Source organism: Salvelinus sp. IW2-2015, linkage group LG4q.1:29 (assembly GCF_002910315.2).
Source record: "Salvelinus sp. IW2-2015 linkage group LG4q.1:29, ASM291031v2, whole genome shotgun sequence".
Classification (NCBI taxonomy): Eukaryota; Metazoa; Chordata; class Actinopteri; order Salmoniformes; family Salmonidae; genus Salvelinus; species Salvelinus sp. IW2-2015.
Window position 1 is genome coordinate 896,434 of NC_036842.1, and position 27,369 is coordinate 923,802.

Sequence of the window (27,369 nt, forward strand, 5' to 3'; positions counted from 1 at the left end):
CTTTAGCTTGGTACCTAGCTAGCACCAATACAACCAGCCTGAAAACAATGACCAGTAGAAATTGCAGTCATTTTCATTATTCTTAGCAAGGATTTAGGAATCCTTGTGAGTACGTATTAGCTAGGTTGCCACTTGTTGTTCGCCTATTGAAATTGGACTTCAGTTCATGAAAATAAATAGCCAGCCAGCTACTTAACCCTGTTGCCCAAAGCTAATGTTATAAGCAGCCAGCTAGTTTCATCTGGCTAGTGAAGCTCGACTGGACTGGGTTATGTGTTGTGAAGCTAGCCACAATAAGGATTCGGCACAATAGAACCAGAAGAATTTGTATGTCATTGACAGTGATGCAAATGAATACAGATGGTAGAGTTATGCCATACTTTATTTTGAAGGTTGACCGCAAAGTCCACTATTGTGACTCATTCTTATTGTGGCTAGCTTCACAGATGGGTCTGACCACCATTAATCAAATAAGAACTGTCTTATAAATTAGAGTTATTTTAGATGATGACACGGCATTCAAAGGTTTAAGAGTAGTGGCTGCTGACTTCTGGTAAATGGTGTCACCAGAGTCAAGAACTGTCAGGAAAGTTGACCGCACAATATGCTTCCTTTTGTTCATGGAGGGGCAAGATCTATTACTAAAAAATAAGCCCATTTTAAATCTTAGCTTTTTAACTATCACAATTTTTTTTATGCTAGACCTTTATCAATCCAGACGCCCAGCTAGCTAACTATAGCTACTGAAACAGATTGTCGTTTTGATATGTTTTTGGGGAGGAACATTGTTTGCATCCATGAGCTAGCTAGCTTTTTTGAATGACCAGCACTGTAGGTGCGCGAGACAACTTTACCAGCATCATAGCATACGTATCGATGAATCGTTGTGACATATGAAATACGAGTGATAGTGTAATCAATGTATAATAACTACGTAAAAAATGTAGGAACGCATTAAATTATTATGTGACGTGCAGTCATATTCAGGTCCTGATTATTCAACAAGCTTATTTGACACGTCAAATAGTGTTATTTGACGTGTCTTTTTTGACATGCAAAGACCCAAATGGTGTTCCATATAAGTCCTGGTTGAGAATGAAATGACTGAACAAATTAACAATGAAACAGCACAGCAAGTAAGTGAAACAAATAGGTTTTGATTATGTTTGACTTGTAATGGGGACATACGTACACTACCGTACACAACCGTTCAAAAGTTTGGGGTCACTTAGAAATGTCCTTGTTTTTGAAAGAAAAGCTAATTTTTTGTCCATTAAAATAACACAACATTTATAAAAAAATACAGTGTAGACATTGTTAACGTTGTAAATGACTATTGTATCTGGAATTGTGTTGCAGCTATTTGGCCATGGAAACCCATTTCATGAACCCCCTGACAAACAGTTCTTGTGCTGACATTGCTTCCAGAGGCAGTTTGAAACTCGGTAGTGAGTGTTGCAACTGAGGACAGACGATTTTTGTGCGCTACACGCTTCAGCACTCAGCGATTCCGTTCTGTGAGCTTGTGTGGCCTACCACTTCGCAGCTGAGCCATTGTTGCTCCTAGACGTTTCTACTTCACAATAACAGCACTTACAGTTGACTGGGGCAGCTCTTGCAGACCAAATATTTGACGAACTGACTTGTTGGAAAGTTGGCATTCTATGACGGTGCCACGTTGAAAGTCACTGAGCTCTTCAGTACAGGCCATTCTACTGCCAATGTTTTTTAAATAATTTATTTTATTGAATATTTAAAACATACAATGTACTTGCAGTGAAGGCGCTCAACAGCTACATCACATTAGTCATCTAACAGACTCCCATCCAGAGCGACACACAGAAGCAACCAGGGTCAACACCCTGCTCAAGGGCACATCGCCAGGCCACCAGCCCTCCAAGACCCCCCCCCCCCAACAGAAATCATAACAGCAAGGCCAACTGAATATGTTTGAGTGCAATAATGGCACTATTTGTGTGTGTGTGTGTGTGTGTGTGTACAAACACCTGCACGGCATCAGGCACACCGGCATTAGCTGTAAAAACACTGCCCTTCAGTGTCATTCAAACGTACTTATTTTTTATGTTTTATTTTGACTTAATTTTTTATACTTTTATCTTTGACTGTCATTCTATCCTCCGCCCAGCAACTCCACTCCCACTTGTCTCCAATTCCACATCCCAACCCTCCACTTCCCTCATCCCATCCCACCTATCTCTGCTGGCCACCCTCTTCGGATTTCTACACACCATATATCTTTCAACTATGCTGTGATGTTTGCGAGTTGAAGATAAATACTTTTACTAAGAGTATTAGTATATTAGTAATTGACTGAACTGGTCTCTCCAGATCTCCCAACAGTACTATTTCTAGGGTCAATTTTAGATCAATGCTATGCATTTTCAGAACCTGGAGGGCAATACCAAAATAAACGGTCTATTGATTCTGCATCCTCACAACAAAATCTGCAGAGCTTCGATGATTTTATGCCCCAAATATTCAACATTTTGTGTTGGCAAGAATTCTATATAATAATTTTCGAAAGTCTTGAATCTTGCGTCATTTTATAAACTCAGCAAAAAAAGAAACATCCCTTTTTCAGTACCCTGCCTTTCAAAGATAATTCGTAAAAATGCAAATAACTTTACAATGAAGATCGGTTAAGGGTTTAAACAGTTTCCCATGCTTGTTCAATGAACCATAAACAATTAATGAACATGCACCTGTGGAACGGTCGTTAAGACACTAACAGCTTACAGACGGTCGGCAATTAAGGTCACAGTTATGAAAACTTGGGACACTCAAGAGGCCTTTCTACTGACTCTGAAAAACACCAAAAGAAAGATGCCCAAGGTCCCTGCTCATCTGCGTGAACGTGCCTTAGGCATGCTGCAAGGAGGCATGAGGACTGCAGATGTGGCCAGGGCAATAAATTGCAATGTCCGTACTGTGAGACGCCTAAGACAGCGCTACAGGGAGACAGGACGGACAGCTGATTGTCCTCGGACAGCTGATTGTCCACCACGTGTGATAACACCTGCACAGGATCGGTACATCCGAACATCACAGGTACAGGATGGCAACAACTGCCCGAGTACACCAGGAACGCACAATCCCTCCGTCAGTGCTCAGACTGTCCGCAATAGGCTGAGAGAGGCTGGACTGAGGGCTTGTAGGCCTGTTGTAAGGCAGGTCCTCACCAGACATCACCGGCAACAATGTTGCCTATGGGCACAAACCCACCGTCGCTGGACCAGACAGGACTGACAAAAAGTGCTCTTCACTGACGAGTCGCAGTTTTGTCTCACCAGGGGTGATGGTCGGATTAGCGTTTATCGTCGAAGGAATGAGCGTTACACCGAGGCCTGTACTCTGGAGCGGTATCGATTTGGAGGTGGAGGGTCCGTCATGGTCTGGGGCGGTGTGTCACAGCATCATCGGACTGAGCTTGTTGTCATTGTAGGCAATCTCAACGCTGTGCATTACATGGAAGACCCCTCAAAGAGGTATCCTTCCTGCGGGCTCATCCTGACATGACCCTCCAGCATGACAATGCCACCAGCCATACTGCTTGTTCTGTGCGTGATTTCCTGCAAGACAGGAATGTCAGTGTTCTGCCATGGCCAGCGAAGAGCCCGGATTTCAATTCCATTGAGCACATCTGGGACCTGTTGGATCGGAGGGTGAGGGCTAGGGCCATTCCCCCCAGAAATGTCCGGGAACTTGCAGGTGCCTTGGTGGAAGAGTGGGGTAACATCTCACAGCAAGAACTGTCAAATCCGGTGCAGTCCATGAGGAGGAGATGCACTGCAGTACTTATTGCAGCTGGTGGCCACACCAGATACTGACTATTACTTTTGATTTTGACCCCCCCCCTTTGTTCAGGGACACATTATTCAATTTCTGTTAGTCACCTGTCTGTGGAACTTCTTCAGTTTATGTCTCAGTTGTTGAATCTTATGTTCATACAAATATTTACACATGTTAAGTTTGCTGAAAATGAACGCAGTTGACAGTGAGAGGATGTTTCTTTGATCCTTTATATTGTGCAGACAGACCAGTTCCCTACCTCTTCCCACTGCCATTTTGGGGTAATTCTGTAATCAATTGGTTGTACTCTTGGATTGAGCAGACCTCGTACAATTCTGATAACTCCATGAAAGACGACTCTACCATTACAATTTACAATATCATTTAAGAACAAAATACCCTTTTCAAACATCTTTCCCATAAATACAGGTATTTTATCAACCAGCACATTTTAGTTCAGCCATTATATTTTTTGTAATATTTGTTCTATCTTTTCAGGGAAATGAAATGTAAATTGTAGCCAGCTCTGCATTGCTTGTTTGAAAAAGAGAGATACTTTGAAAAAAAGTATCATTTTCAATTAATCGAAAATGAGACATGGCAATCTGCACAAAGGCCATTTTTAAACAATGGATGAGCTTTTCTTAGTAATCTACTTGAGAACCATTTAGGGTTCAAGTAACAATTTTGAATAAGTGAAGCTTTTAGAGAGAGGTTTAGTGCTTTTATATTTAAATCTCAACGCACCCAATTCATATTCATTAGGCATGCTTTATTTTGTCTGGTTTAGCATCCCAGATAAAGCAAAATATTTTTTGCTCATATGATTTGAAAAACGTATCACGAATCTACTGCCAATGTTTGTTTAAGGCAATTGCATGGCTGTGTGCAATTGCCATATACACCTGTCAGTAACGGGTGTGGCTGAAATAGCCAAATCCACTCATTTGAAGGGGTGTCCACATACTTCTATATAATGTAGTGTATAAGGACACCATGTCATTTTTTAAATATATATACATTTTTTAGGAACTCAGTCAGGGTCGCAACTTACTGTTGAGAGTTAGCATAGTAGAATACACAAGGTGCAATTTCTAAACTTGATTGTGCATCAGCAGTTCAATCTCTCCCCATGCTCGTTCACGCTGCTCCTGCTCATTGGTAAGCGAATGCACCTTCTATCTGTCTACCTCCCGCTCGTATAGTGTATGTGCAGCCAGGTTCCATACAGTGAGCAAGTCCTCCGCTTTCACTCTGTTTGCCGTACTGGTGTGTGACTCGGGTGTGTGTTTGCCATTTCACTGGCTATGCTTGTCTTGGGATGCAGGTTGTGTTTGCGAACACACTGTGGCTCATCGCCAACTTTTAGTAAATTCCTTTCTAGAGAGACACGGAAGCCCAGGTAGTCTATCTAGCCTGTAGTTTCAAATGGAGGTCACGAACAAACGTTTTCAATGCTGAATGAGCTGTGTTTATTTTGCTCTATTCTGGGACAAGGTGGACCGTCCGGACTTTCAATGTAGCAAGGTTTGCTTGCAGAGGACTACAGGGGTGAAGTGGCTACTCTTAGCCAACTTACACAAGCTACTGGGGAATCAACATCCGCCTACTTTCTCTTTCTCCAGTAGCTGGAGGCCACTCTGGCCTAGTGGGAGTGTCGCCGTCGAGTCATCTCCACAGCCGGTGCTCTGCAGGGAACCCTCCCCAAAGGGGTCTCCCCCTTCCCCGGAGAATGGAGTTAGTATGATTCTTCTGGATGACTTAGGGTAGGAATAGGAACAGGAACACCCACTATCTACCAGCCATGGAGGCACGTCACTCGCCGTGGAAGTTGAACGCAGCAGCTTTTGGCAATAGGGGCCTCCTTGGCGGTGGGAAGCACTGACCGGATACAGACTTCAAAGAGCTTCGCCACCCTGGATCCAGAGGTTCCGACGCCTTCATCCCTGGGGGTTTCCGCTTCGAGATTGGACCCAGAGGTACCTGCTCCTTTGTCCCCTGTTCTGTCTCCCTCTCCGGTGGCTTCTAAGCTGAATGAGGCTTTGTTGGTTATGGCTATCGGTTAAACAGGCCAAATCAAACTACTTCCTTAGCGCTAGGGCGGACTGTTAGTGATCCCTCTAAATAAAAAAAATCTGTTAATTCACTGAAGCCGAGTAATTCCTCTACTTCTACTGCCTAAGCAAGTAGTTTTAGACTCATGCGTCATTAATCAGCATTTTATCTGAGCTGGTTTCTTATTTGGTATTTCTGGTCTTGGCCAGTCAGTTGACTGTGCTTCCCACATACAGCCTCCAGTTGCTTCAATGGATGATCAGTCAATCTCACGTGACTTTGGAAATGGTAGTCAGGGTTTTTCTTTTTGGCAACTCAGAAGTTCTTGCTGCCTTATTAGGTATTGACACCAAGAAGTCATTAGGGGCTAATAATGGAGCCGTCTTTGCTTAAGTATGCAGCATCCCTCATTGATGGCTCAGTAACACACTTTAAAAAAATGTAACTTTAGTATCAGGAAGTATTCAAAATGTGTGGAAAGCAGCTTTGTGCTGCCACTCCATAAGGACGGGGATAGTAGTGATCCCAATAATTATCATTCCTTTTTCAGGCTCTCTTGTCTTGAGAAAATCCTAGAATGGTCATCAAAGAGCTATGTTATTATCTATCTGTAAATGGTATTCTTTAATGTTAATCTTTTTTTTTTATTATTATTATTAACCCCTCCACCACTCCCCATATACATTTTACATACATGGTACTTTTATATAAAGCAAGCTCATAACAATAATACATTACCAAAACATAAGCTCTTTAATCCCACCCCTCACCCACTCTCAGCCCATACCACCTATCACCATAGACCACCCTCATTTGGTTTCCATGTGCCATATATTTTTCAATTGTGCTGTGATGTTTTACATACATTTTGAACCTTTCTAATCGTATAGTATCCACAGATTGTGAGCTAAAGATGAAAACCTTCCCTACAAGTATTAATATCTTATTTATTGATTGACGATGGCTTTCCAAATCGCCCAACACTGCTATTTGTACGGTTAATTTTAAGTGCATGTTGTGATTTTTTTTTTAACCATTCCTGAACCTTTGACCAGAAACAAGCTACATAGGGACAATACCAGAATAAATGATCTATTGATTCTGTCTCTTCGCAGCAAAATCTACAGAGCTGAGATTGTCGTATGCTCCATATATATAGCATTCTGTTGGCGGCAAGAATTTATATAATAATTTAAATTGAAAAACTTTAAGTGTTGAATCAAGTGTTGTTTTTTGTACCCGTTTATAAACCATGTGCCATGGAATCGGTACATCGAAAATCTCTGCCCATTTACTTTGCAACCTGTACGGCGCAGCTGTCAACATTTTTGTCCTAAAATTAAACTGGTATATTTTTCTATTTATGCTAATTCCTTTCAGCCAATTTGTATCTTTAATATATGGCAGGCAAACAAGTTCCCTACCTTCTCCCTTTTCCATTTGCCTCAATTCTTTTGGTAATGCTGCAATCAGTTGGTTGTAAATTGGGATTGAGCAGATATTCCCATATTGTTTTGATAGCTGCATATGTGTCAACTCCTCCATTTTCTATTCATAATATCATTAATAAATATAATACACATTTTTTCCATAAATAATAATTTTTTATTAATCCATATATTAGTTGTAATATTTGTTTCTTTTCTGGGGGATAAAACTTAAATTGTAACCAGCTTTGTATGGCTTGTTTAAGAAAGGGTGATACTTTAGATTAAATGTATTTTTCAATTAGTCAAATGAGAAGTTGTAATCTGTATATGCAATTTTTTAACAAGGATGAGCCTTAATAATCTACCTAATAACCATTTTGGGTTTAAGTATAACTTATGTGTGAGTGAAGCTTTTAGTGAGAGGTTTAAAGCTTTAATATTTAATCATTTTATCCCCCCAAACTCATTCATTATATAAATAGGCACGTTACATTTTTTTCTGGCTTAGCATTCCAAATAAAAGGAAATATTTTTTGCTATATGATTTAAAAAATGAGTCGTATATTATCTCCAATATATATCGTCCATGTAAAAAAAACTGTCTGATCAGGATGAACAATTATTTGGTAAAACGTTTTCTATTCTATGTGCTATGCATTTCACCAGGAGAGGCCTCCAGTTTTTAAATGGACTGGATCTTTATACTTACCACCTGGATCCTGTTTCAGTAGTAAAATCAGACCTTCTTGTTGAGTACCTGAAAGTCTATCATTTTTATAGGAGTAATTAAAACATGATAATAATGGATCTTTGAGTACATCAAAAAAGGTCTTTTTTTCCAGACTGAAAATATGTTTAAAAAAGAGACTCCATTTGTAACAAGTTTCTGTAAATTATTTTTGGTAGCATTTCTGTTGAAGATTGAATAAAAAATTAGCATTTTTTACAATTTTCCATCCAATTCGCTTAATATTTGTAATACATTACACTTGATCGTTCTTGAATAAGTACCTCCATTTCTTTTTGTTTTTCCTCTAACCTATTTTGTGCCTCTATAGTACAGTTCCCATTACCATCTACCTGCACTGTTATTTCCTTTATTAGTCTAATCTCTTTTGACCTAAACTACTTTTGTTTTAATGATGACTATTGTATTGAATGGCCTCTAAAAGTGTCCCATACAATAAGGGGCTAGTTACCTAGCTAGCCAGCCAGCCAGCCCATAGAGAGAGCATTCCATTGTGGATTTTGTAGTCAACTTGAGCTGCTACAGATATCAACAATTATTTTTCATGTTGCTACCAACCTTATTATAATGCCAAAATGAAACGTGTTCACAAAAAAAATATTGTTCTCACATAAATGTTATTTAACTCTGTAAATGAAAGGAATGAGTGGTTTCCTTTAACTTTTGTTAATTAAATGTTTCTCTGCTAACAGATCCCTCTACGTATTCAATTATAGTTTTTAATCCCTGTGCTGAGTTAATGTGTAGCGGCTAATTGTATAGCTAATAGGCTATGTGTTTGTAGATTGATTTGTCAAAATTATTAGTGACGAAAAATCTGCATACTAGGCCAAAGTTCCTCATCAGTCGTCTGCAGTGTTGGGAACGTTCCTTTTAAAAGTAACTAATTACATTATGACAGACGCAATATCTACTTTACAATACTTAAAATATATATTTTGTTAAATTATTTCCTCAAGTAAATACATATATAAAACCAACTGGGCACAGTAAAAGGAGAGCTCAAATACAAGGACAATTGGCTACCAATCTGTTTTACACACAGATCCTGGGCAGACAGATTCTGTAGCGCCCTTTCCTTTATGTTTATGGCGAAGACGGAGCTAGAGCTTTCAATTCTTATCAACTGAGCCTAACTTGATCACCTAGCTACGTTGTTTGCTTTATTACCAGACAGTAAATGGAGCACTCACCTGAACCCGATGATCCTGTGTGTGATCCTGTGTGTGCGTGTGCAAGTAGCGTCAATCAAGATACAAGATCTGTGTAACGTCCTGACCATAGAGAGTCCTTATTTTCTATGGTAGAGTAGGTCATGGCGTGACTGGGGGTTAGTCTAGTTTATATTTTCTATGTGGGGTTCTAGTTTTGTTTTTCTATGTTGGTGATTTTGTATGATTCCCAATTAGAGGCAGCTGGTAATCGTTGTCTCTAATTGGGGATCATATTTAGGTAGCTTTTTTCCACCTGTGTTTTGTGAGATATTGTTTATGTGTAGTTGCATGTTAGCACTCCATTGTCGTCACGTTTCGTTTAGTCTTTAATGTTTTGTTGTGTGGTTCACGTATTTAAAATAAAAGATGTGGAACCCAGATCACGCTGCACGTTGGTCCGAGTATGCTTCCAGTTCGTACAACAATCGTGACAATCTGTCCTTTTCTTCTACCAATTCAAAATAATGCGAATACTTCCACGATGAAGGCTATTGTCTCTGCCATCTCGCTAGCTATCTAGCTACAAGTTACCCTGCCCAGCTACCCGCCACAACTTTTGTGCTGGAATAGAAAGAGCGCGACGAACGTATCCTAAGGGGAGGAATTTTTATTTTGCCAACAAAAAAAAGGTAAATAATATTGTAAAAGTAACTAGGTAACGGATTACATAAAAACTAACGCGTTAGGTTATTAGTTACCACAAAGTATTGAGTACTCTAAAGTCACCACCCCTGTCCTCGAGAGATTACAATATGTATGACAAGGTTAGCTAACATAGCCTCATTCTAACAGTGACGTAAAAATCAATCTCAGTTATTTTATAAAGCCCTTTTATATGTGTCTCCCAGATATTTGCCTGAAAGTGGTGTCCTCCATAGCAGACAGCCTGTACAACATCCAGCTCTTGAGGGAGTTTTGTAATGTGTACCTGAACCGAAGCTTCCACCTGCGCCCAGAAGACGTGCTGTATGCTCCCCCAGTGCTGAAGGTGAGTCCCCATTCTACTACTTTACCTCAGTGGCGAAACAGAGGCTATCATTCTTTCTTGATTAGCCTCACTCATTGCTTCTCATAGCGTATTGTAGGAGGAGGGCAGAGGGGGAGACCTCTTCCATTGTGTTTCAGAAGGAGGTGAGGTAGTGAGGAAATACAAATTGAGAAAGATACCCTTTTGAATACTTTTAATGTACATCTCTACTCCCTACTCCCTAAATAAGGTGTTCCATTACATGGCTTTAACCTGTCCAATCCTATCAGAACATTGGCCAGTTCTATAAAGAGGGAAGTAGGATGCATCTTGAAAGCATTTGAACAGGACCTCAATGCACTACTAGCAGACATACAGGTAAATGCCAGAATAAAGGAAACACCAACATAAAAAAAAGGGTCTTAATAGGGATTTGGGCCAGAACAGCTTCAATGCACATTGACATAGATTCTATAAGTGTTTGGTGTCGCATCCCTCCAATAGAGTTCCATTCTTCCACAAGAAATTCCATAATTTTGTGTTTTGGGTTGTGGAAAAGGCTGTCCGAATACACTATGTATCCCTCATTTGCTTAAGTGTTTCCATTATTTTGGCAATTACCAGTTATTTAAACACTCTCCAATGTTGTGGTGTTGACTCTGTTTCTGACATCTTTCCAAAGCACAATGTCATGGTGTTCATCGCAGAGCTATTCTGGTGGTTTGAGATCCTCAAGCCCGACTTTGTCCAGCCACGGGACTTGCAAGAAGTCAAAGACGGTACAGACATTGTATTCTTCTTCTTATAATATATTATTTTGCACTGATGTATTATATGTGCTACTGCCTTTCATTCATCCAGAGCCAATGTTTTCATCCGATTTTTTGAATTTGACTTTGAGCCACTCATAAGAACATTGATCTATAAGGTTCCTCAGTGTTTTGATTGACACTTTGCCATCAATCTCATAGTGAGGTCACTGCTGCAGCCCAAGAATTCCCGTCCCCATGTCTCCATCTCCAATGCTACCAAACGCAGCTTCCTGGCCACACCTGGCTCTCCTGACGTCATAACATCATCCCAAAGCCCAGATATCTGTAACAGGTACTACTTGAAACTCTGTTCACTTTTCTGTCAGTCTGTTTCTGTCTGTTTGTTATCTTAGTTTTCTGCTAGGATTGGAATGAGCCTTTGCTCACGTGTGTGTGTGTGTGTGTGTGTGTGTGTGTGTGTGTGTGTGTGTGTGTGTGTGTGTGTGTGTGTGTTGTGTGTGTGTGTGTGTGTGGTGTGTGTGTGTGGCGGGCGTGCTTGTGTGGTGTCAGGGTTTCTGTTAGCCGGTAATTGCTGGCTTTTGGCCGATTTTTAAGAGAGAGAGAGCCTCGGCCTAGCTGCTGAAGAGGAGGAGCCTCGGCCTAGGCTGCTGTTTGATGGGAAGTTGAAGGCCTTTGTTTCATTGAAAGTAAAATATAGTGAAAAAGGCAGGGCTTTAGACTGCGACCCTTTGACTGGCTGTGGCGAGTTCAAACATTTATCGTTGCATCGGTGCGGGCTTCAGATTCCATTCACCTCACTAAAAACATCCTATTTTTATAGGAGGCTAAAACATGATTTGGGTCAAAACATTATCCTAATGATTCCTGTAATGAAGTGTCTACATGCAAAGTACGTGTTTCGCTGGGGGTCTGCTGCACTCTCGTCCTTTTTGGCCCCGATTGGCGGCAGCGGTCGTATGTAGGCACTGCAGTCTCAGTGCAACAGAGGGCTGCATATATAGTGACCTGGTTGGCGAATCCAGGCAGGGTATCGACAGGGTTGTGGGTGGTTGGTGCTCGGGGTGGGTTTGTGCCGTTGTGGATTTGGGGGAGCGCCACAGGGCAGGGCGTCACAAGGTTGGCCCAGCGGTCGGGTCCGGATTTGGCCGGAGTAGGCCATCATGTGATAAATAAGAATTTTTTGTTTCTTAACGTGGAATTTGCCTAGTTGAGAATAAAGGTGTACATAAAAAAATATATTCACTACGAGTTGTGCAAGAAAGTTTTGGGATTCACTTAGGAAATGTCCGTTGTTTTTGTTTGTTGTTTGTGTTGTGTTTGTTTTGTTCCATTTAAAAATAACATCATAATTGAATCAGGAAATAAGCAGTGTAGACATATAAGGTTATAATGAATGACTGATTGTGGTAGCTGGTAACTTGTGGGCAGAGGATATATAGTATATATACAGTGGGATGAAGCAAGTATTGTGATACAACTCCGTATTTGTGCAGGTTGTTTCTACTTACAAAAGCGATGTGGTAGAGGTGTCGTGTCGTTTGTTGTATAGGTGAGGGGTACAGTAAAGGCTCGTGTGTGTGGGGGTGTGGTGGTGGGTTGGGGGGTGTGTGTTGGTGGTGGTTGGGTGTGTTTGGTGGGTGTGGGTGGGGTTGTGTGGGGTGGTTGTTGGGGTGTGGGTTGTTGTGTGGTTTGTGGTTGTTGTGGTGGGGTGTGTGGGTGGTGGTTGTGGGTGGGTGGGGCTGTGGTGGTGGTGGGTGTGGGGTGTGGGTGGTGGGGGGTGGTGTTGTTGGTGTGGGGTGGTTGTGGTGGGTGTGGCTGGTGGGGGGGTGGTGGTGGTGGTGTGTTGGGTGTGTGTGTGTGGGTTGGGTGGTGTTTGTTGGTTGTTTGTGGGTGTTGGGTGGGGTGTGGGTGGGTGGTGGGTGGGGGGTGGGTGTGGGTGTGTGGGGTGTGTGGTGGTGGGGAGTGTGTTGTTAGGTGGTTTGTGGGTGGGTGTTGTGGTGGTGTGGGGTTGTGTGGTTGGTGGGGGTTGTGGGGTTTGTTGGTGGGTGGTAGGTGTTGGGGGTGGGGGTTGGTGTTGGTGTTTTGGTTGGTTGTGTGTTGTGGGTGGTGGGGGGTGGTGGGTGTTTTGGTGGGTGTGGGTGGTGTGGGTGGGGGTGGTGTGGGGGGGTGGTGTGGTGGGGGTTGGTTTTGTGTGTGGTGGGTGTGGGTTGTGGGTGTGTTGGTGGTGGGTGGTTGGTGTTGGTGGTGGGTGGTGTGGGTGGTGTTTGGTTGGGTTTGGGTTCGGGGTTTGGGTTGGTGGTTGTTGGGTTTGTTTGGTGTGGTTGGGGTTGGGTGGTTGGGTTTTACGGGGCGTTGCGGACGGTGGTTGGTCTTGGGCTGGGGGTTCTGGAGAGAAGCTACTGTGTGGTCTTTTTGGGTGCGTCGGTTTTTGGCTGGCTTCAACTGTGAGAGACGGAATCTAAAACAAAAATCCAGAAAATCACATTGTATGATTTTTAAGTAATTAATTTGCATTTTATTGCATGACATAAGTATTTGATCACCTACCAACCAGTAAGAATTCCGGCTCTCACAGACCTGTTAGTTTTTCTTTAAGAAGCCCTCCTGTTCTCCACTCATTACCTGTATTAACTGCACCTGTTTGAACTCGTTACCTGTATAAAAGACACCTGTCCACACTCAATCAAACAGACTCCAACCTCTCCACAATGGCCAAGACCAGAGAGCTGTGTAAGGACATCAGGGATAAATTGTAGACCTGTACAAGGCTGGGATGGGCTCAGACGAATAGCCAAGCAGCTTGGTGAGAAGGCAACAACTGTTGGCACAATTATTAGAAAATGGAAGAAGTTCAAGATGACGGTCAATCACCCCTCGGTCTGGGCTCCCATGCAAGATCTCACCTCGTGGGGCATCAATGATCATGGGAATGTGAGGGATCAGCCCAGAAACTACACGGCAGGACCTGGTCAATGACCTGAAGAGAGCTGGGACCACAGTCTAAAGAAAACCATTAGTAACACACTACGCCGTCATGGATTAAAATCCTGCAGCGCACGCAAGTCCCCCTGCTCAAGCCAGCGCATGTCCAGGCCCGTCTGAAGTTTGCCAATGACCATCTGGATTGATCCAGAGGAGGAATGGGAGAAGGTCATGTGGTCTGATGAGACAAAAATAGAGCTTTTTGCTCTAAACTCCACTCGCCGTGTTTGGAGGAATAGAAGGATGAGTACAACCCCAAGAACATCATCCCAACCGTGAGCATGGAGGTGGAAACATCATTCTTTGGGGATGCTTTTCTGCAAAGGGGACAGGACGACTGCACCGTATTGAGGGGAGGATGGATGGGGCCATGTATCGCGAGATCTTGACCAACAACCTCCTTCCCTCAGTAAGAGCATTGAAGATGGGTCGTGGCTGGGTCTTCCAGCATGACAACGACCGAAACACACAGCCAGGGCAACTAAGGAGTGGCTCCGTAAGAAGCATCTCAAGGTCCTGGAGTGGCCTAGCCAGTCTCCAGACCTGAACCCAATAGAAAATCTTTGGAGGGAGCCGAAAGTCCGTATTGCCCAGCGACAGCCCCGAAACCTGAAGGAGTCTGGAGAAGGTCTGTATGGAGGAGTGGGCCAAATCCTGCTGCAGTGTGGTGCAAACCTGGTCAAGAACTACAGGAAACGTATGATCCTCTGTAATTTGCAAACTAAAGAGGTTTCTGTAAGTCCAAATATTCAGTTCTGCTTTTCTGATGTATCAAATACTTATGTCATGCAATAAAATGCAAATTAATTACTTAAAAATCATACAATGTGATTTTCTGGATTTTTGTTTTAGATTCCTTCTCTCACAGTTGAAGTGTACCTATGATAAAAATTACAGACCTCTACATGCTTTGTAAGTAGGAAAACCTGCAAAATTGTCAGTGTATCAAATACTTGTTCTCCCCACTGTATATATATATTTTTTTTATCCCCTTTTCACCCCAATTTTCGTGGTATCCAATCGCTAGTAATTACTATCTTGTCTCATCGCTACAACTCCCGTACGGGCTCGGGAGAGACGAAGGTCGAAAGCCACGCGTCCACCGAAGCACAACCCAACCAAGCCGCACTGCTTCTTAACACAGCGCGCCTCCAACCCGGAAGCCAGCCGCACCAATGTGTCGGAGGAAACACCGTGCACCTGGCCCCCTTGGTTAGCGCGCACTGCGCCCGGCCCGCCACAGGAGTCGCTGGAGCGCGATGAGACAAGGATATCCCTACCGGCCAAACCCTCCCTAACCCGGACGACGCTAGCCCAATTGTGCGTCACCCCACGGACCTCCCGGTCGCGGCCGGCTGCGACAGAGCCTGGGCGCGAACCCAGAGACTCTGGTGGCGCAGCTAGCACTGCGATGCAGTGCCCTAGACCACTGCGCCACCCGGGAGGCCGTAACGGCAGATTTTTAATGGAATATCTACATAGGCGTACAGAGGCCCATTATCAGCAAGCATCACTCCTGTGTTCCAATGGCACGTTGTGTTAGCTAATCCACGTTTATCATCTAGAAGGCCAGCATTCCGGAGTCGCCTCTTCACTGTTGACGTTGAGACTGGTGTTTTGCGGGTACTATTTAATGAAGCTGCCAGTTGAGGACTTGTGAGGCGTCTGTTTCTCAAACTAGACACTAATGTACTTGTCCTCTTGCTCAGTTGTCCACCGGGGCCTCCCAATCTTTCTATTCTGGTTAGGGCCAGTTTGCACTGTTCTGTGAAGGGAGTAGTACACAGCGTTGTACGAGATCTTCAGTTTCTTAGCAATTTCTCGCATGGAATAGCCATCATTTCTCTGAACAAAAATAGATTGACGAGTTTCAGAAAGGAAAAAAAATAAAAAAGCTGGCCATTTTGAGCCTGTAATCGAACCCACAAATGCTGATGCTCCAGATACTCAACAGTTTTCAGCTGTGCTAACGTAATTGCAATATAAATTAATTAGCCTTGTAAAATAATAAACTTGGATTAACTAAAACATTGTGCCATTGGAACACAGGAGTGATGGTTGCTGATAGTGGGCCTCTGTACGCCTATATAGATATTCCATAAAAAATCTGCCGTTACCAGCTACAATAGTAATTTACAACATTAATAATGTCTACACTGTAGACATTTTATCTTATTTTAATGGACCAAAAAATTGCTTTTCTTTCAAAAACATGGACATTTCTAAGTGACCCCAAACTTTTGAACGGTAGTGTATGTATTTCCGAAATGTTCTTATACAATATCTGCTAGATACAGGACAAACACTTCAAACCCTTGTTTCTTATGAAATATTTTGACTGTCTTTCTTGCCATTTAATCAATGCGTTTCTCTGGGCTATAGTAGTAAAGGCCAAATTCAATATTTAAAAAAAAATATATATATATATTTTTTTTTACCTAAAGGAACCTAAAATTCAAAATCAAATAGCTAAATGATCCATAGTATGACCATCTTAAAACAATTCCATGTGTCAGCTTCAAAACTTTTGTGAAGATTTGTGTTTTTATTCTGGGTTTTTTCGGGCAAATTAAGTTCGAACTGTAATGTTTGCCGCAGTATAATATCCTGCTTGTATTTTCCCTACAAACAATGGCTTGACTTACTTTTTATATTACCCTAGTAAAGTTTAGAAGCTTTTGTGAAGGTTTAGTGTGGTGTTGCTATTAACCTATTATACTGCAGGCCTATGATATGAAGGTGGTGTGCACCGACGCTCCAACTGATTCCGCCATTGAACTTAAGGTGAGGAAGATTGTTTTAGGCCGGCTATTTCCAAACTGGGTTACGCGCAATGCCATCGGGGGTACACCAAATAAAAATGTGATTCACATTTTCAAACAGTCCATTTAGATTTTCCAAGGGGCTATATATTTGTGTGATGTTTTTTTCTCACCTGAGTAGCCTCGTTTCACTGCCAATTTTAATTTTTTTTACCATCTAGTGTTCGGCAAAATAACAACACAATGTCAAATACAGGGAGCTTTGTCAAATAATTAACATCCAATCACATTAACCGTTACTCTCTCGCGGGAATTCTACTAATGGTCCATATGTAGCCAAACGTAGCTGCTGCTCGAAAATTGATAAATGGTTAAAAAAAGTTAGGCCCACGTCCATAGACACATACCAGCTCTACTGGTAGTACTGTACTACACCTGCACCTGTCCATGACACAAGTTGTTCTGCTTCCACGAGCACATCCAATGCTAGCATCAGTAATTCTACATTTATTGCTAGCCCAGCTAGCATGGACACTGACAGTTGTGAATCTGATGCAGCCGAAGAGCTACTGCCCCCTTACCAGGGAAAGCACCAAACAACAGACAGGGACGTTGGGCCATCAAAGAGGCGCAAATATGAGAACTACATTGATTTGGGGTTCACTTATATTGGGAGAAGTGCCTTTCCTCAGCCACAGTGTGTTAAATGTGCGGAAGTATTATCTCACAGTTCGATGAAACCTTCACTTTTGCGCAGACATTTAGAAACGAAACATGCCAATTTGAAAAAGAAGCCACAGGAGTTTTTTGAGCGGGAATTAAGACTACTTTCGAGTAGTAAGACATGTATAAAAGCAACAGATACCATTATTAAGAAGGGTCTAGATGCGTCTTATATGGTGAGCTACCGAGTGGCTAGGACAGGCAAGCCCCATACTATTGTGGAGGACTTAATTATTCCTGCTGCCGCAGATATGGCTTGGACAATGCTGGAGGAAAAGGCAAAAAAATATATACAGACAATGCCTTCATCAAACAACACTGTTTCACAACGCATCAGTGACATGGCAGGAGATGTTTTGAAAGAATTACTGCTTTGCATACAAGCCAGTGAATTCAATGCGTTACAGCTGGATGAGTCAACAGACGTGGCGGGCCTGGCACAGCTCCTGGTATACAGTGCCTTGCAAAAGTATTCATCCTGCTTGGTGTTTTTCCTATTTTGTTGCATTTCAACCTGTAATTTAAATTGATTTTTATTTGGATTTCATGTAAGGACATATACAAAATAGTTCAAATTGGTGAAGTGAAATTTAAAAAATTGTTTCAAACATTTCTAAAAAATATTCTCAGTATATACAGTGGGGCAAAAAAGTATTTAGTCAGCCACCAATTGTGCAAGTTCCCCCACTTAAAAAGATGAGAGAGGCCTGTAATTTTCATCATAGGTACACTTCAACTATGACAGACAAAATGAGAAGAAAAAAATCCAGAAAATCACATTGTAGGATTTTTTATGAATTTATTTGCAAATTATGGTGGAAAATAAGTATTTGGTCAATAACAAAAGTTTATCTCAATACTTTGTTATATACCCTTTGTTGGCAATGACAGAGGTCAAACGTTTTCTCCCTCCAAAGATTTTCTATGGGGTTGAGATCTGGAGACTGGCTAGGCCACTCCAGGACCTTGAAATGCTTCTTACGAAGCCACTCCTTCGTTGCCCGGCGGTGTGTTTTGGGATCATTGTCATGCTGAAAGACCCAGCCACGTTTCATCTTCAATGCCCTTGCTGATGGAAGGAGGTTTTCACTCAAAATCTCACGATACATGGCCCCATTCATTCTTTCCTTTACACGGATCAGTCGTCCTGGTCCCTTTGCAGAAAAACAGCCCCAAAGCATGATGTTTCCACCCCATGCTTCACAGTAGGTATGGTGTTCTTTGGATGCAACTCAGCATTCTTTGTCCTCCAAACACGACGAGTTGGTTTTTACCAAAAAGTTGACCATATAACATTCTCCCAATCTTCTTCTGGATCATCCAAAGCTCTCTAGCAAACTTCAGACAGGCCTGGACATGTACTGGCTTAAGCAGGGGGACACGTCTGGCACTGCAGGATTTGAGTCCCTGGCGGCGTAGTGTGTTACTGTTGGTAGGCTTGTTACTTTGGTCCCAGCTCTCTGCAGGTCATTCACTAGGTCCCCCCGTGTGGTTCTGGGATTTTTGCTCACCGTTCTTGTGATTATTTTGACCCCACGGGGTGAGATCTTGCGTGGAGCCCAGATCGGGAGATTATCAGTGGTCTTTTATGTCTTCCATTTCCTAATAATTGCTCCACAGTTGATTTCTTCAAACAAGCTGCTTACCTATTGCAGATTCAGTCTTCCCAGCCTGGTGCAGGTCTACAATTTTGTTTCTGGTGTCCTTTGACAGCTCTTTGGTCTTGGCCATAGTGGAGTTTGGAGTGTGACTGTTTGAGGTTGTGGACAGGTGTCTTTTATACTGATAACAAGTTCAAACAGGTGCCATTAATACAGGTAATGAGTGGAGGACAGAGGAGCCTCTTAAAGAAGAAGTTACAGGTCTGTGGGCCAGAAATCTTGCTTGTTTGTAGGTGACCAAATACTTATTTTCCACCATAATTTGCAAATAAATTCATTAAAAATCCTACATGTGATTTTCTGGATTTTTTTCCTCATTTTGTCTTCTGGAAACCAGGACAACAGGAGGGATATTTTGAAAATACTGGACAGCTTTATGATCAAATGGACTTTGGCGGTCAAGATGTGTGCAAAAGCCATGACAGGCAGACATAGTGGAGTGGTAACGCGCGTACAGCAGTTTCTCCCAACTCCACTTGGGTACACTAGCATCAACCGAGAGGCTCTTGCTGCCAAGGGAATGGCTGACAGCTTGAAAGATTTTTGGACACTACAGTGAAAATGGGGAACTTTGTTAAAACCTCTCTGCGCTACGGATCCCTTTTACGGGATCATTTTCCTAAACAACCGCTGAATTGCAGGCCGCAAAATATTACTAAAAATATTTATAATCATGCAATCACAAGTGAAATATCCAAAACACAGCTTAGCTTGTTGTTAATCACCATATAATGTCAGATTTTGAAAATATGCTTTACAGAGAAAGAAATCCAAGCTTTTGTGTAGTGTATCAATCCATGCTAGAACAGCTAGCCCCAAATTAGCATGGTCACGAAGTCAGAAAAGCAATAAAATTAATCGCTTCCTTTGATAATCTTCGGATGTTTGCACTCACGAGACTCCCAGTTACACAACAAATGTTCTTTTTGTTCGATAAATATTACTTTTATAACAAAAATACGCCATTTGGGTTGCGCGTTATGTTCAGAAACCAAAGCCTCGTTCCATTCGAACGAAAATTCCAAAAAGTATACGTAATGGTCGTAGAAAACATGTCAAATGTTTTTTATAATCAATTCTCAGGTTGTTTTTAACAAACATAATCGATAATATTTCAACCGGGCCGTAACATATTCAATAAGATAGAAAAGGAAATGGAGAGCTACCCCACTGCGCGCAGGAACTATTCAGAGGACACCTGACTACTTTTGAAAAATCTCGCTCATTTTTCAAAATAAAAGCCTGAAACTATGTCTAAAGCCTGGTCACAGCCTGAGGAAGCCATTGGGAAAGGAATCTGGTTGATACCCCTTTAAATGGAAGAAAGACGGGCCAGGAAACACAAAACACAAAAAAGAAGAAGAAAAACAATCACTTCCGGGTTAGGTTAGATTTTCTCAGGTTTTCGCCTGCAGAATCAGTTTTGTTATACTCACAGACAATATTTTGACAGTTTTGGAAACTTTGGAGTGTGTTCTATTTTAATCTGTAAATGATATGCATATTCTACGATCTGGACCTGAGAAATAGTCTGTTTACCTTGGGAACATTATTTAAATAAAAAAATAAAGAAAATCTGACCCCTAGCGTCAAGAGGTTTTAAAGCATGGCCCTAAACTCTTGTGTATTTTCTGCATTATGCAATGATATGGGCAGCGACCATGTAATGCTTTTACAACATACATGTGCTGGTGATCAAAGGGAAAAGTATTGACACGTTTTTTTCAATTGAGAGACGAGCTTAAAGTTTTCTTTACTGACCATAATTTTCACTTGTCTGAATGCTTGCTGATGACGAGTTTTCTCACAGACTGGCCTATATGGGTGATGTTTTTTCTCGCCTGAATGATCTGAATCTAGGATTACAGGGACTCTCCACACGTAAATCAAATCAAATCAAATTTTATTTGTCACATACACATGGTTAGCAGATGTTAATGCGAGTGTAGCGAAATGCTTGTGCTTCTAGTTCCGACAATGCAGTAATAACCAACAAGTAATCTAACCTAACAATTCCACAACTACTACCTTATACACACAAGTGTAAAGGGATAAAGAATATGTACATAAAGATATATGAATGAGTGATGGTACAGAACGGCATAGGCAAGATGCAGTAGATGGTATAGAGTACAGTCTATACATATGAGATGAGTAATGTAGGGTATGTAAACATAAAGTGCATAGTTTAAGTGGCTAGTGATACATGTATTACATAAAGATGGCAAGATGCAGTAGATGATATAGAGTACAGTATATACATATACATATGAGATGAGTAATGTAGGGTATGTAAACATTATATTAAGTGGCATTGTTTAAAGTGGCTAGTGATCATTTTTACATAATTTCCATCAATTCCCATTATTAAAGTGGCTGGAGTTGAGTCAGTATGTTGGCAGCGCCACTAAATGTTAGTGGTGGCTGTTTAACAGTCTGATGGCCTTGAGATAGAAGCTGTTTTTCAGTCTCTCGGTCCCTGCTTTGATGCACCTGTACTGACCTCGCCTTCTGGATGATAGCGGGGTGAACAGGCAGTGGCTCGGTGGTTGTTGTCCTTGGATCTTTATGGCCTTCCTGTGACATCGGGTGGTGTAGGTGGTCTGGAGGGCAGGTAGTTTGCCCCCGGTGATGCGTTGTGCAGACCTCACTACCCTCTGGAGAGCCTTACGGTTGTGGGTGGAGCAGTACGCAGCTGGAGGTTGAATGTTTGAAAGGGTACGAGACTATAAAAAGTTAGGGAAGCACTGTTTTAGGCCTACCAGAGTTAAGCATTATATTATCTTTATAGAAAATATTCTAATCGTAAATTAATGAATTAGCCTCCTTCTGTACGCCTATATCTGTATAGCAGACGCAGTAGTTGACAAGTATAAAGAAATTCATGTTGGTGTCGTAGAATGCCACCCGGCATATCTCGATCTCTCTCTCGCTCTTTCTCTCTGGGACTAGGCCTAAGCTTCTCATCCTTTTATATTTGTCTGTTAAAATATTAATATAATGCAGTGGATGCTTAAGCCAATAGGCCTACGTATGCATTGCCCTGACACATTTAGTGCCCAAATCTCTGACGGCTGAACCGTGAGATGGACAACCATTGTTTTAGGAAAGTAAAAAACAAATAAAACGATGCTACACATCGAAACACAAGGAATCGTGTTTTTGTCATTAGTTATAGGCTGTTTTTAAGGACATGTAAATGTGGCTCATTTTGTCAATATCCCTTGTTTATTGATGGTGCTGGTTGTGTGGGTGGGTGGCCTAATGGGTTACACACCCAATGCATATGGATGACCGGGACATTTCTCAAATGTCCGATAAAATTTAAATCTTCACGGTCAATTGTCCGGCGCCAAATTTTCCTGAAGCAAACCCTGGTGTGTGCGTGTTTGGGGAAGTATAATGCCCGATTTCTTTCTTTTGCAGTACCAAAGTCAGTCCTGCGTGTAGCCCCTCACACTTATTACTCCCCCTGAGACAGAGGCAACAGAAGTCCACACAGGAGGATGACGCCTCAGGTAAGATTGACTTGAACTGTACTATGCTAAATTGTATATTTTCTTTTCACATTGTTCTTTTTTATGCGTAATTAGGCCAGCCCAGCACGGCTTGGCTTGGTGTACTCCTATAGTGTGAATCGGGCATTTATTTGACCTTTTATTTAAGCAGCGAGCCACCATTAAGACTGGGGTCTCTTTCACAAGGGAGCCCTGCATGCACAATTTCACAAGACAAAATCAAAAACAAGTCAAATACAGCACAACACAAATATTTAAGAAAAACAATGACATTTCTCAATTAGAAGGTCCGCAAACACCAGAACATCCAATTGTAATTTATTTTGTATTTGGTTTCAGCAATGAGTTGCTTTAAAAAATAAAAGCAGATTTACCTAGTTCAGTGGAGACCCGAGGATCCTTGAGTTAACCAACATGAGAAGCACAATATCAGACTTATAGTCGTACTGTAAATTAGTCCAGTTCATTTTCACCAATGAGTAATGCTCATCACAATTTTTGATTTATCTCAATCCCATAATGTCACAAAGGCTGATACATAAATAAGGCTATTGTTTAATATTTTGTGTCTGTGTTTAGGGCAGAAAAACAGGTCCAACTCTCTGTCACGTGTTGACAGTCATGTTCAGGGGTCAAGCCTGGCCTGGCCAGAGAGAAGACAGAGGTGAGTGGTTCATTTAACATTTCAGTCATGTATGCTGAAACAAGAGAAAAGAAAAGCGAGATTTCAAGTATGTGCAGCTAGGGAAGGTGAACAACAACAGTGTCCTTTCATACTTCTCAGAACCCTTTCCACCTGCATGTTCAAGTTCACCTCTGTCTTCGTTAGATAGTGATGTTTAAAGATATTGTTATGGCAGTGTCATGGTCTTGCCTTGATCTTTCTCCTCTTTCCTCCCCTCTTTTCATCTCACCCCCTTCTCCTCTCCCACTCGCTCCCCTCCCCACCCAGACCCCTTTCCCAGCCGGTGCCCTACGCCCTCCACTTCCCCCTGGAGAGAGAGTGCGATGGCCTGAGCCTGGCCCGCTCCATCAGCAAGGACAGCCTGGGATCCAACATCATCAGCATCACCCCCAAACACATGCTTGGTGGGCCGGGGATGGGGGTGGGTGTACAACTGCCCCCCCGCAGGCTCAACGGTCAGGACATGATGGGCCACATCCGCTTCAAGGACAAGGAGGTGGAGGAGGAAGAGCTGGTGGCCATCATCCACCCGGCGGCTCTGGCCAGCTGCTACGGCCCCCGTGCCGCCCCCGAGAGTGACGAAATGGAGCAGGACGACCTGGAGGTCCAGAGTGTGGTGACCTCCAGAGTGTCCAGCGCTCGGCACGCCTACTGCCTCGCTGCCCCTCACCCCGACCCCCAGGCTGAGAGTTTCTACCTGGAGCCCCTGATGCCAGCCGTTTTTAAGACTGCCAAAGAGAAGAGCATCAGCCTGAACAAGGAGGAGGAAAGCGGGGAGAGTACAAGCAAAGCGGTCCTTAAGAGAACCACTGAGGGTCTTAATTGCACGTTCACCCCCATCCCCAATGCGGAGGCCACCTCTGGTCCCTTCAGACCACCCACGAAGGGGGGTACGGGTTCTTCTCCGCTCCCTCTGATGGGGGCAGCAGAGCCCATCACCAGGGAGCAGTCCTGTGGCTTCTTCCTCCACCTGTCACCGGAGCCCGGGGACCAGACGACGGCCCTCTTGGGGCTGGCACCGAGCCACAGCCCCTTCCCTTCCGCCATTACTACAGCTTGGGTGGGCCGGGACTCATACTCTGAGATTGCAAACCTGGAAGAGGAGGAAGAGGAGGAGGAGGAGGAGGATCAGATGGAGCTGGCCAAGGAAGTGGTGAGGAGGGTCATGGGGATGTGCCTGGGAGAGGGAGGGGAGAGCAAAGGGGAACCGGAGGGGGGCGAGGGCGAGTCGGCCAAGCTCCGGGAGGACATGAAGGTGTGCGAGCGCGAGGACAAGGAAGGCCTGGAGGCCTGGAGCGGGCCGTCCAGCCCTTGCCTTAGCACGCCGTCCTGGGCCAGCAGTGTGTGCAACAGCGGCACCGTGCGAATGACCAGCTTTGCAGAGCGCAAGCTCCACCGAAAGGTCAACAGCTTTCCCGACGGCGGCTCCAATAACAGCAGCTCCCAAAAGACCACGCCCGATGGCTCGGAGAGCGCCCCCTACACTCTAGGAGGCTTGTGGTGCCTGCAGGCTCCTAGCCCATGTCGGCTGGCTAAAGACGACGCTTTGCGGGGCAGGAAGGAGGGTGGCACCGCCAACGTCCTGGCCTCAGAGCTGGTGCAGCTCCACATGCAGCTGGAGGAGCAGCGGCGCGCCATAGAGCACCAAAAGAAGAAGATGGAGACCATATCGGCGTGCCAGCGACTCAAGCTGGGCAAGGCTGCCTTCCTCAACATTGTCAAGAAGGGGGGTGGCAAGAGCAACACGCTGCCCCAGCCCCTCAAACACCTGGAGACCCAATATCAGACAGCTGTCAAGGACAAGGCTTGTAGGGACGACTCGTGTTTGGATGTCCTGAAGGGTCAGGGGAAGGAGGGACAGCAGCAGAGGGTCAGGGACAACAGAACAAACAGTGGCGGTGCAGGGCCACCGGACAAGGCGGGGGTCGAGCCAGACCTGAGCGAGTGTAGCCGCTCCATAGAGTTGCTGAATGAAGCCATCAGTGCCATTCAGCAACAGATGATGCAGCTGTCTCTACAGCAGGACCGTCTGATAAAGCAGAGCGTCCAGTCACCCCTAGTGGTCCCGCATGCCGCCTCCCTTCTATCCCTACCATCTGCCCCTACACCCACCCAAGACACCTCTTCAACTCCTTCCTCAGACTCCACCGCTACCCCCACCGACTCCAATTTCCGCCCGGCCGTGCATTTCATGGAGACCATCACCACCGCTCCACCCACCCGCCGCCCTCCCAAACTGAGCTCCGGATGCAGCCCCAGGACCAAACCTGCAGAGCTCAAACTGACCAAGGAGAATGGCAGGCCGGCTTCCAAGACCGGCACCCCCGCATCCAACACAGACCCTAGGCGCTCCCCGGGGTGGCACACCACCTCCCGAGGGGAGCAGGATAGGGACCGGAGTCAGAACAGCAGCCCCACCTGCGTGATATTCACAGAGAGCCCCAGGGCATTGGAGAGAGGCACGCTCCGTAGCACCACCTTCAAGATCAGAGATGAGGCCAACCAGCGCAGCCACAGAGACGGGCCCACCCTTAGCCCTAAGCATACCCCCCCTGAGGATTCAACCCCCTATGGCACCCCTCTCACACCCCACTGTGTGGACGTGGCTGAGGGGCTGGAGGGGCGGGAGCGTAGCGGCTCAGGGAAGGAGAACGAGCCCGGCGAGGAGGGAGGTCGAGGGAAAGGCCAGCTGATCGAGGTAGACCTGTCTGACCTGAAGGAACCATCGGAGGAAAAAGACTCCGATATAGGGGACACCTCGGCAGACGGAGAACAGAAGTCAGGACTGGGTTTCTTCTTCAAGGTAGGAATTTTACGAAGAGTGGCAGCATCTCAATAGTCTCTCCTCGTCTGAAGTAATGAATTTCCCCTTGAGGGACAATACATTTTGTATTAGAGCTGTCAAAGTTAACGTGTTAATGACAGTTAGCTTTTACAATTGTATTTTATTTGTAGAATTTTTTTCAATTGTATTTTATTTGTAGAATCTTTTTCCAAAAGGTTGGTGAAAAACCCTTAAAGTTCCAATGCAGCCATTTTTATCTCAATATCAAATACTTTCTGGGTAACGATGAAGTACCTTAGTGTGATTGTTTGCAATTAAAATGGTCCAAATGAAATAAAAATTGCTTCTCAGGCAAGAATATAGCTAGGACTGTCTGGGAGTGGTCTAATTTACCACATGGTGATGTCACCATGGAAGGTCAAAACTCCGTCCCACCAAAACAGGCAGAAATTTCAGCCGGTCTTTTCAAACAGCTCTTACACTAAAGGGGCAATATCATAATTTTCACAATTTCACAGTATTATTCCAACCTCATAGTGTGGAAATATGCACTGATTGTACCAAACATTATGAACACCTGCTCTTTCCATGACAGACTGACCAGGTGAATCCAGGTGACAGTTATGATCACTTGTTAAATCGCTGCTGGGTATTTCACACTCAACAGTTTCCTGTGTGTATCAAGAATGGTCCACCACTCAAAGGACATCCAGCCAACTTGACACAACTGTGGGAAGCATTGGAGTCAACATGGGCCAGCATCCCTGTGGAACGCTTGGACACCTTGTAGAGTCCATGCTCTGACGATTTGAGGCTGTTTTAAGCTGCCCGCAGGTGGGCAGCTCCCCTCAGACTGCGCATCTGCTCAGAGAAACACGAGATTGAACTTCACTGAACTTTCTAGAGTTTTCCCCTTTAGTTAATACTATCAACATTTCGCTGCGCTGTCTGAATTGTGCTCGAATCAACGCGATATTAGTCACTTTCGATGTAACATACCGAAACAAAATGAACAATGCAAGACTTGGTATGCAAAACTAACTGTGCAAGATATTTTCTTGTAGGCAGCTCTCATTGGTGTAGGATTCTATTTCATTGACATGCGTGACTCGGCCCGTACTCTACACAGACCGGTGCGCCATTAACAATCAGAGCTGCAGTAGGCCTATATGCAAATTGCCGTATATGGATCTGTGCCATTCACTTTGAACTGGACAGCATGAGCAGTCTTGACTAGACGCGCTTGTTTTCAGATC

The 27,369-nt window shown here is 43.7% G+C and overlaps 1 protein-coding gene across 1 annotated transcript in view; it reads left to right on the forward strand.

Moving 5' to 3' along the window:
• Window positions 1-27,369, forward strand: part of LOC111961214 (calmodulin-regulated spectrin-associated protein 1-B-like) — a 117,247-nt gene that overhangs the window by 59,431 nt on the left and 30,447 nt on the right. The window contains 6 exon segments of the mRNA XM_023983297.2: window positions 10,106-10,245; window positions 10,907-11,003; window positions 11,196-11,328; window positions 22,552-22,643; window positions 23,223-23,307; window positions 23,596-26,131. Coding sequence (XP_023839065.2) covers window positions 10,106-10,245; window positions 10,907-11,003; window positions 11,196-11,328; window positions 22,552-22,643; window positions 23,223-23,307; window positions 23,596-26,131 — 3,083 coding nt within the window.